At 37.5% G+C, this 10,778-nt stretch overlaps 1 protein-coding gene across 2 annotated transcripts; it reads left to right on the forward strand.

Annotated features, from left to right (window-relative positions):
• The first annotated feature begins 211 nt into the window (after nucleotides 1–211).
• On the forward strand, nucleotides 212–8,331 carry LOC104513064 (mitogen-activated protein kinase 8-like). Of its 2 annotated transcripts, XM_010156292.1 has the most exons (6): nucleotides 212–278; nucleotides 2,159–2,341; nucleotides 3,161–3,285; nucleotides 4,265–4,328; nucleotides 6,254–6,331; nucleotides 7,386–8,331. In XM_010156292.1, the coding sequence occupies exons 1-6, from the start codon at nucleotides 233–235 to the stop codon at nucleotides 7,400–7,402; spliced, it is 513 nt and encodes a 170-aa protein (XP_010154594.1). In that variant the 5' UTR covers nucleotides 212–232; the 3' UTR covers nucleotides 7,403–8,331. The 2 variants fall into 2 exon arrangements, with proteins under 2 accessions (XP_010154594.1, XP_010154593.1); XM_010156291.1 differs by lacking the exon at nucleotides 212–278 and having other exon boundaries at nucleotides 2,120–2,341; nucleotides 7,391–8,331.
• Nucleotides 8,332–10,778: the final 2,447 nt, after the last annotated feature.

A 10,778-nucleotide genomic window follows, 5' to 3' on the forward strand; every position in this document is an offset into this window, starting at 1 on the left:
ATTGTTAAGAACCTCATTTATTCTCAGGCTGCACCTAGCAGTAGGACATAGTCTCTGCTGGTCCTGTAGTTAGCAATCATTCACCTTCACTCATTTTCATTACACACGCTTTTTATAGTCACTTCATGTGTGTGTGTCTAGATATTTTTATTTACTTTATTTTAATAACTATCTTTTATGTTAATATCATTGCATTTTGTTTTCAGTTGACATTTGGTCAGTTGGGTGCATCATGGGAGAAATGATCAAAGGTGGTGTTTTATTTCCTGGTACAGATCGTATCCTTACCTTTGGCCTAGGATGTAGATCTAAAAGGTCAAAAGATACCGCAACAATATAGTTCCAGGTTATGGTGATTCTAATTTTTAAAATACTGGTTTCAAAATATCATTTGTGAGTTCATAATTTTGATTCCAGGAAGCTGCGAGCATGTCAACAGTTACACCATTTACAGTAAAACCACAACCCCTGTGTATGACTGTCTTCAGAGATTAATAAGTGAGATGGGCAAACAGGCTTATTTTTCCTTTCTCCTTTTTCCTTTTTCTTTCCCCAGTGTAATATAGTGTCTCTCCATTGCTTTTGGATGTTGTCACATTTAAGATAGATTTTTGGGTTTTGTTTAGGGTGGTGTTTTACTGGTTCACTTGCATTGATTTTTGGTTGGGCATCATATTTTATGTAATAATTTACTAATCTTGTTCAGTACTCAAGAATGGTATCAGTTGTTATTCCTTACATTTTATAGGAAATGGTTACAAAAAAATCTGCATCAGCTTCACTAGTGACACTCTGAGTTTTATACTTTTGTATGCAGAAAGTATCCTGCAAACAGCTTTCAGAAATACTTCTGTCTTTCTAATCCATGAATGGCTTGGTGGTATCTGAATGGGCTGTCCTATGATCACTATTTCAGACAAAGGGTCTGCTCTAAGCAAAAAGAGGTGAAACCTCTGGATCATTGCTAAAATTATAATGGATATCTAATTGGAGTTTGTAATCTCACTTGTTTTGCTAGGAGTTACGTTCCTTTTTTTTTTTTTGATGCCATCAGAAACCTTTCCTGCTTTTGCTGCAGGTTAACTGTTTAATAATTGATACTGTACCATTTAGGGGTAAAAACTGTGAAGATTTTGAGGCACAATGAGGCACGCTTACTTTCACATGGCTCTGTCATTGCATGAGCTGCACCATGTCTTGCAGGTTTGCTAGCAGCTTTTCTGTTTAGGCTCAGTGCCGTACAATGTGAATACTTCTTCAAGCCTCTGTAGAGCTTGAAAATCCTTATATGATGGTCTGCTCTTAAGTTTTAAGAACATAAGAGAGGGCCTGATACACCCAACTGAAGGTTTGAGAAACCCAGTATTTAGTCTTGGACAGTAAAGGAAAAGAAAATAATGGGGAGAGTATTTGAATGAGATAAGCATATATGACATTTTACCTGATTTCTCTCTGAACATCTGGTCATCTGCAACCAGGAATTCCTGAGCCAAATGCTCCTTTTTTTTTATTCAGTAACATGTATTAAATTCTTCTGCTGTGAACTGGTCAATCTCCCCTTAAACTTGTGTAAACTTTTCAGTTAAGACAGTCCTTACACGTCCTTGAAACTCTTCAACTTCTGCATTCAAGTGTTTGCCAAAATTGTCGTTGACCTGTGCGGGCCAAGATGTCATCCTTTGTGTGCCCGCTGGTGCACAGTGTTGCATGTCGTTAGTAAGAGATCCCTGACTTGGGAGAGTCCGGGACTGGGCTGAGGAGTCAAGATGAGAATGAAGGACAAAGCACCTACACAAGTGCCTTGGTGATTTGCAGTAGCTTGACTGCTGTGAATACATGGTTAGATCAGTTAAACAATGCCTTTATTTAAAGTTGTTTCATACATTTTGTGAGTCTCTTAATTTTCTATATTTCTCAGAAGTATATCCTTTGCTAGTTAATTATGATTTTGAGTAAAATACATGTTGCCTTGACTACTCCATCATAGTGTTGCTTTGTTTCACTGTTTTCTTCAATAAGGTAGTCCTAATTAATGATGATGAAAGTGATTATTTTAATATAGTTTTCTGTGTTTCCTCTCTGGTTATTTCATGTGATTTTAACATAACTTTCGAGCTGAAAATTAGACACAGTGCTTTTCTTAGCTGTGTAACCTTAGATATTGATCAATGGAACAAAGTTATAGAGCAGCTAGGAACACCATGCCCCGAATTTATGAAGAAATTACAGCCTACAGTCCGAACTTATGTGGAGAACAGACCTAAATATGCTGGATATAGTTTTGAAAAACTCTTTCCAGACGTCCTTTTCCCAGCTGACTCTGAACACAATAAGCTTAAAGGTAAGGTCTGTCTTCTGTATGTTGTATGTCTTAAAATGTTTAAAACTCTGATAAATTGAACAGAAATGTATCTTAGTTTTGTTCACTATAAAATCATCTCACTAAGAATTTAAATTTTACAGTATTTGTATCATGAGAGTGGATGAACATGCTGGCATATGCTTGCCTCCACTTTCTCATCTTCTCTGAAACAGTTCCTATTCTGGAGATACCTTTATAAAGAAAAGCAACTCTATATATTCCTCTCAGTGACAAGTGCCAGGGTGATTTATAGAAGGGTGGGGAGGGGGTGGAATACAAGTTGTGTAGGCAGGCAGATCTTCGTTCTCCAGGGATGAAAAGAAATGTTTTATATTCATAATATACAGATACCCTGTAGTTACTTCAGTAACTTACTGGTTCTAAAAGTCACCTACTCATTGGAGTCACAGACTCACCATATTTTCTGTGTCGAACAGTGCGTGACAGTGTTTTCTACATAACCTGTAAGAGGGGCAGTAGGTGTTTGCCCACTGCTATTCCAGGCAAGGCTTTACTGACAGCTGAGTTATATTTCACAGAAGGATGTCACACCAAGGGGCACTGTATGCTGAAAATGTATAGTGAAACATGTCCAATGCCTTTCCCAACTGTGTTATTCTCTTCAGGTTTTTTTTCCCATCAAATAGACCACTTTCCTAAACCCCAAATTATGTGAGGGTTGCATAGGTATTAAACTGGAATTTGTTTACTCTGGGTCTCACCTTCTTAGGAGCTTTGAAATACTGTATTATGTGTGCTATATGGCACTAGTCTAAATAGAAAATTTCACTTTTGCAGCAAGTCAAGCAAGGGATTTGTTATCAAAAATGCTGGTTATAGACGCTTCTAAAAGAATCTCTGTGGATGAAGCCCTGCAGCACCCATACATCAATGTTTGGTATGACCCATCAGAAGCAGAAGCTGTAAGTTCTTGGTTTAGGTCTTTGATGAGGAAGTTACTGTGCTAAAGCAAACCTGCTGTGATGCTTGATGTAACTGCTTGAAAGAAAATTATTACATGATCTACACATTTCATTAGAAGCCTAACTGAGCTGTAATAATTTTTATTGGTAACAATTGACAGGTTTATTAGTACTATTAGGCATGGGCATAAATTTGTAGGTAGCTGAAGTACCTGTATCTCCATGTGTGAGTTTGTGTATAATGGCATATAATCTCCTGGACAGTTAGTAATGCATCTGAAATCTTTTATATAGGGTTGTGATTTATTGTGCTTAAGTTGTTCAGTGTGGTTTGATTGCGCTTGGTTAGGATTCTGAGATATTTACTCCTGGGCAAGAGAAATATTTTTGTTAGTGGTATCAATTGATAGTACTCTTTAAGTAGGAAATGTTTCAGCAAAATCTGAGTACAAGATCTAGAGCTTTCAATTATCGACACTAGCAAACAAAGGGATTATTTGAAAATTCTTCTTAAAAAAAAAATTTCAGGACAATTTAAGCTTATGAGAAAGGTTATTTTTTTAAAGAGAAAGGTAGTTGGTGATGGCCCACTAAGAACAGGAAAAGATGCTTGATATAAATGATGCAATTAGAAATCTGCTGATATGTAATAGCTAGAGGGAAAATTTAGTAATTAACAGTAAGTAGGTAAAAAGGGCTGCTTGGCTTTGGAGATTGCTGCATTTAGGAGCTTTTTTTACCAGACTGTTCTGTTTCTATTTTAATTAATACAGTAATATAAGCAAATCTGTTAATTATAAGAGGTTTAAAACATCTAGCAGCTTCTAGAAAATAGGCCAAGTATGAGAGAATACTTGACCGTGTAAGTACACTGTTTTTTAATCAGGTTCATATTCTAAATGCTTTATTTTCTTTTTTCATTTATTCTGGTTTTGTATCCCTTTTTATTGCTTCATCATGAGTTAGTTTTGTTTTTCAGCCCCCACCAAAGATACCAGATAAGCAGTTAGATGAGAGGGAGCACACGATAGAAGAATGGAAAGGTAAGGAGGACATTTTAAAGTATGCTAAGGATTCTGGACATCGGCTGGGCCCAAAGGTTTACTGTTCTTAAGGTTCTTCTGAGCATCCTAACAGTATATGCTTAAACTTCTTGGCATGGCAAGGGAGTAGATCAGTGATCAAACCCTCTTGATTTTCAGCCACTAAAAATTTTCCTGTAAAGATGCTGAACGTGTGCAGTCAACTTAAGTTCACTCAGTTGTAGACCTGCCCGTTTCAGTTACATTTGCAAACCATAAAGCAGCGTTTTTAGGGAGTGTAAATCCTTTGCACAGACTGTTACAGCTGAAAAAGATGCAGGAGCACGAGCAATGCAAGTCTGAAGTAGAAGCACTAGTTGTCAAGTGAAGAGCATATTATCGATAAGTGTACTCTTTTAACTCAGAGGATTTGAAAGAAGCCACCATACGGCGTGTTAGTCGTGACCGAGATGGTGAGGGAGGTTACAGCTGGTGTGGGGGATACTGATAGTTATCAGCTCTGGGATCCTGACAAAGTAGCTGGGGTTGATGTGTGGAATGGATTATAGTATGACATGACTCACACCTGCAACAGCATGTTTTTAACGTTCAGTACTGGTTTAGTATCCATATTTGTTGGTCATAAATGAGGTATAAAATGATAAAGTAAAAGGGTAACATCTTTTTTAATTGTAAAGCTTATGCTTCATTTTGAAACTGCTTCTAAAAGGTGTGGTTGGTATTACTGCAAAGGTCCTAGTGCCGAGAAAAAATGCATATCCAGAGAGCTGTGCAGGCTATAAATGTTGCAATTAAGCAAGAATTTAGTGCACTGAGCAATCTAACACTTTGTACTGTAAAAGTCTACGAAGGGACATTAGACCTGTATAGCCTTTTTATCTCCAGAGGGAAAAACACAGGGAAAATGTTTCACAAATCATTTTTGACAGTTTCATTGTGTTGTCTGGTAATGGACAGAAGTTGTAAAATCTAGCGCTACCTCACTTTTAAGTCGCTTTCTATTAGACACTGAGTGTTAATTGTAAAGGCAGAGATAGGGAGAATTGTAGAAGTTCTCTTACCATCCTCCTTCCAAGCAACATTATTTCTGTTTTGAAGCAGATGTGCTGAGGGTATTTCAAGCAATAAGGAGTTTACTTTTGAGACACCCACAGCCCTTGAAATTATAATTCTTAAACATTTTTTTTACTTCCGAACTGTTTGTACAAGTTTGCGAGTGACAAATAAGTAGTATTCTGACAGTTCCTATGAGTTGCATTTAACATGTTTAGTCCTTTTATTCTCTTGGTACTTCTGTAGATTCACAGCTGAAGTCTGGTCTTGGTAATAAGTTGCTATTAGGCTAGAAACCTTCTGGCCGGTACACAGGGCATACGATTCATGCCACAAAGTTCTAAGCTGTTTAAGGATGAGGAGATTCTGTAACTGGAAGAGAAAGCTGCTTCTTTCTTTTAGAGTGACTACTTATATGCCAATATCATATTCCATTTTATGGTGATTTGGACCTTTAGATGATGTTGCTGAGGAAGTTTAGTGGCGAATGTGTGTTGGGAGGATGGCAGTGCTGTTCAGGCTTGTTCTCCTGAAGGCTGCTGATCTAGTTCACCTGCACCAAAGATGCCATTGTTAGAAACTGAATGGTCATTAAGACTTAGTTTAACCTTACGCAGCCTGGACAAGAGAGTCATAGAGCAATGTGAGTGCGTTCTTGAGAGTGCCAGACCATTGTAGTTCCAACAGAAAAAAATTGTACATTATTAGATCACTTGGCAGTTGTTCTGCAGCCTACAGCCTGTTGTTCAAAACCAATTCTGAACAACAATAAACCTATGAAATTTAAATGTACTTTTTAATGGGTGATGTATTATCAATACAGTCTTGGGTTTGCAAATTCATTTTTTGCCTTCCTTTCTCTGTGTTTTCAGAGTTGATATACAAGGAAGTGATGGACCTGGAAGAGAGAACCAAGAATGGGGTTATACGTGGACAACCAGCCCCTTTAGGTTGGTTACAATAAAAGCACAGTATAAAACCACATTGAGTTGTAGGTCAGGAGGCAGCAAAGCTGTTCAAGACATCCTAGAATAACCTAACTCAAAAATATGGCTCTTAAATGACCAATAACCTCTTGAATTCTCTGTGAGATATTGCTTATCTGAATGTATAGGGTTGACACCTCTTTGTATTAATCTGTATTAATTATTAATATTAAATTCCTCTACTGTTCTCCCCATGTAAGTAATGCTTCATTCATTTCAGTCCTCAAGAAACATCTTGGTACGTACTGGTCCTCTGTCGCCATAATCTGGTGAGATGTATAACCTGTAGCTGGTGCAGTTTCAAATAAAGACATAACCACTACTTACGTCCATTAAGTAATGAAACAGGATTTCTAGATTGTCTGCCTTGAATATTCCCTCAAAACAGAAAGGAAAATTATGGAACGCTTTCAGAAACTGTTGCTGAATTTTAGAGCAAAATATGGCCATCGACTGACTGTTGCTCACGGCACTCCATTTACACTGTTTAAAAACGATGGTAAGAGTTGGACAGCTACTGCTGACTCTGCTCAGAGTTCACTGAAGTCCAGACTCTGAACAATCACTGCCTATCTGAGACTGAATGTAAACGGTGTGGCTGAACACCAGTGATTTCCCAGCCTGAAGAGGAGGATCTGATGGAAAACAACAGTCCCCTTCTTTTTCTGTCTAAATAAGAAGATATATTCTACCTTTGGGTCTCAGCGTTTAGTATAATATCCTAGCTCTGGCTTTATGCAGCACTCTTTGTGATTTTTAACCTTCAGCCATTAGCATTTTATTGTAATTTGACAGGTATTATGCTGATGCTGTGAGAGTTCTGTGGTTCTTGGCATACCATTCATTAAGCCCTGTGTTAGACTTGTGGGTTTTATTTACTTTGACAGTGGATTGAGACATAACCCTTCAAACTCGACAGAACAGGGGAAAGTAATGGCTACTAGGAAGAGACAGACTAATGCAAGTACTGAACCATGCAACTGTATCTGCAACTGATTTGGTGTTTTGTTTCTCATAGCACAGGTGCAGCAATGATCAATGGCTCTCAACATCCATCTTCATCGTCATCTGTCAATGATGTGTCTTCAATGTCAACAGATCCAACATTGGCCTCTGATACAGACAGCAGTCTAGAAACCTCAGCTGGACCTCTGGGTTGCTGTAGATGACTACTTGGTCTTTTGGGGGGTGGGAGGGGGGTCCTTTTAGTCATTAATAGGGCACCTTTAAAATTTGGTGGTATTTTTGAGTGTTTTTTCAAAAATAATCGTAGAATTCATCATAAAGTGCTGTAATTTTAAACTGTAAGTTGTGTTAAAAGCAGCCAATTTTTTTGCTGTAATTAACTGTAAAATATTAAACCTGATAATTTTTATTGTGGTTTTAAAATCTGCATATTTGCTTTACTATTATGCTGCTGATCTTTTTTTACTGACTTTGTAAGATTTGTTTTATCAAAGCACATATTAATGTTGTGGTCATTACCATATAATGAATTATTTAAGATTTCATAGGTTTTCAACTTTTTAATTAGAATTTATTCCAGATGTTTTGTTCATGATATCCTTCAAAGTTTTATGCTTGGTCATATGTCTGTGTCCAGAAGGATGGGGAAGAGATTTCAATGCAGCCAGCTGTAGTTTTGAGCGTACTACTGTGAGGCTGACAGTGAACAAAATCCTCTTTTATTTTGGCCACTTGCCTATAATACTTCAGCAAAAGCAACAATTAGTGAATTCTTTTTAGAGAAATAGTATACAATCCTTCACAGAGTAACTTCATCTGAATGGTTCAACGAACTTAAGAAAGCAAAGCCTATCTTCAAAGCTGCAGAAACATCTAGCCTAACAAAGTAATGTGATGTTTTCTGCAGAGTTGTGGCATGCCAAATCTTGTGATCACCATAAAACATGAGGATACTTCATGAATAATACATTGCAATGCAAATAAACTGTTTCCTTCTAGCTTGTAGCCTGTTTTTGTACACACAAAACAAGATGTATCCAGGATGTCTAGGCTGCCAACAGGGAAGGTGAATATGCTGTAGCTATACTTTCATGTAATATGTGATTCTTGGGAGTTTGTTTCTTATTAGTTTTGTCTACTAAGGTGAGTGCTTTTTGGGTAGAAGAGGGAATGACATGAATGCAATAGGGGCAAAACTTCAGCTGTTCTTTCTCCACCAAAAGTAACTGATTGCGGAAACCCATTAAGTGGTAGGAGAACCTCAGGATTTCTGTAGCTAATGCATTGAGCAATATATGCCATCCAAAGGAGGGAGAAGTAGTGCTGTATAAATCAATATTTATCTCTTTCATTTCACCATGAGACCACTGTAGCAGAAATCTAAATAATGGTTCATTTTAAGTTATAAATATTCAGTAGTTTTCAGCACTGAAGCTCTAGGTTTCAATACACTTTTTAAACAAAAGATATATTGAAATATATAGAACAGTTACTAAATAGTCATGTAAAATGGTGCTGCTCCTCACAGAAAGTATTTTAACTGTTTACATTTTATATTTACAGAATGATTTATGTATAACTGACTTAAGTTTATGTATGAGTTAAACAATCATTCAGAATTTATTCCTTTGGAAAATGCAGATTTTTAGTGAGGCTAGGCTGTATAATTGATTGCCTTGTGTAGATGCATATTTTGTGTAGTGGATTAGAATGTGAAGAGGAATTTAAATTAGTAATGCTCACAAAGAATGAGCGTAAAAAAGAAAATACAGAAGTCTTGCCAGGCGCAGAGCATAAGCAAGTAATACAGAGGTCATACAGGAATGACTGATGCTCTTCAGTGTGGTTCCTTCTGCTTGTTGGGTTAAATAGGGATCATTTAGAAGCTCTAACTGAAAGAGGAAGATTTGTTTTTGCAGTAAGTTTCAGGAAAACAGAAGCGATAGCAATGCTTTCAATATCTAACATGTCTTTTTAAAAAACATACAGGGTTACAAGGAATGGTAATGTCTCAAAGATGACTAAATTGATATACTGCGCAGTTGTTTTCCTGGCCTGGCTAGACTGCTGGTAAGTGCTGTGTGCATGTAATTTTGCTTTCCTCAGTTGTATCTAATATTTCAATATTGCCTTTCTAAACCACATTTGTTAAGGCAATTATTTTTAGAGGATCCTGCCAAATTGTATATTACCTCAGAATAGGCAGGACGTGTTTGGATTCATCTAGCACTGGAACATAGAAAATCTGCTCTCAAGTTGAACAGAGACCAACAGAACAGTCTATTTTGTAATTTTTTATCAAAGTTTAAGCTGTGAATTGAGCCAAAATTTTTGGTTGTATAACAGTACTCCATTGTTATGTAGGGTCAAATGATATCCTAGTCAGCCCAGTGTAATGAATTTAGGACAGACAAAATCAACTTCTGATACCTGTAAGTGCTGTTAAGAAAGAATTTGGTAAATACAATTCCTGTTTATTTTGGACCCCTTTGGATTGTAGTGGTGACTGAAATATTTTGAAACTGTACAATAATTTTTGCTAGCACTTTCCAGTGTCCTAAGAAAAATTGCTTTTAAAATTGAGTGAAATGATTACTAGGCTTTTACTACAGTTTGCTATCAGTAGTAACTTTGCAGAGGTCATAAACTCTAAGGAGAACTGAGCTTTTCTTTTTGATGAATGTGTGGGACTGTCCACTGCAACCCATTGCAGTGTGAGTGAGCTACTTTTAAAGGGATTATTTCAGTAAGGTCAGGGCTTTGCCTGTGGGAACCTGGAGTTCACTTTTGGCACCATCTTCATAGCAGTGTTGCATTTTTGGGGGGCTTGGGTTTTTTTTTTTGCAGTTGGTACAAATTAAAGTGATGGCAAGTTTCGAAGACAAGAAAATCAAATGTAATAATTGAATTCTCACAACTATATGCTAAAGTTCCCTTTTTATTTGTTGAAATATGAAATTATTTCATAGATAGTTGTACACTGCCAGAGATAGCAAGCAGATGGGTAGCTAGAGTTTAGCTTTGTCTGTTGTTAGCTCATATACGATCTAATACGCTGTACACGTTTATTCTTAAATTATTATTAAGCTTTATTCTAGTCTCTGATACCAGAATCTTCTCGTGCGTGCACCGTTCCTCTGCCAGGGCCATTCCAACCCACTGGGAGTTGGCAGGGATTGAATTACAGTGAGCTGGTGAGGTTGAAAATTGGGCAACAGCGATGAGATTAATTTCCACCGTCTCTAGTCAGAGCTGTGGCAGGCATCAAGGATGAAATAGCTCCTCTCCTGTAGAAGTAGGTCCTTGGAGATTTTGAACTAGACATGTGGGGGGGGACATCAGTACTGTTACTGCGTGATGCACCTCTGCTGTGTTGTCAGTGCAGGGCGGCGGGCTGAGGGTTTTGCGTGAGGAGCTGCGCTGCCAGAGCAGTACCGGTCGGCTG

The sequence above is a fragment of the Eurypyga helias genome, unplaced genomic scaffold, assembly GCF_000690775.1.
Source record: "Eurypyga helias isolate BGI_N326 unplaced genomic scaffold, ASM69077v1 scaffold28727, whole genome shotgun sequence".
Classification (NCBI taxonomy): Eukaryota; Metazoa; Chordata; class Aves; order Eurypygiformes; family Eurypygidae; genus Eurypyga; species Eurypyga helias.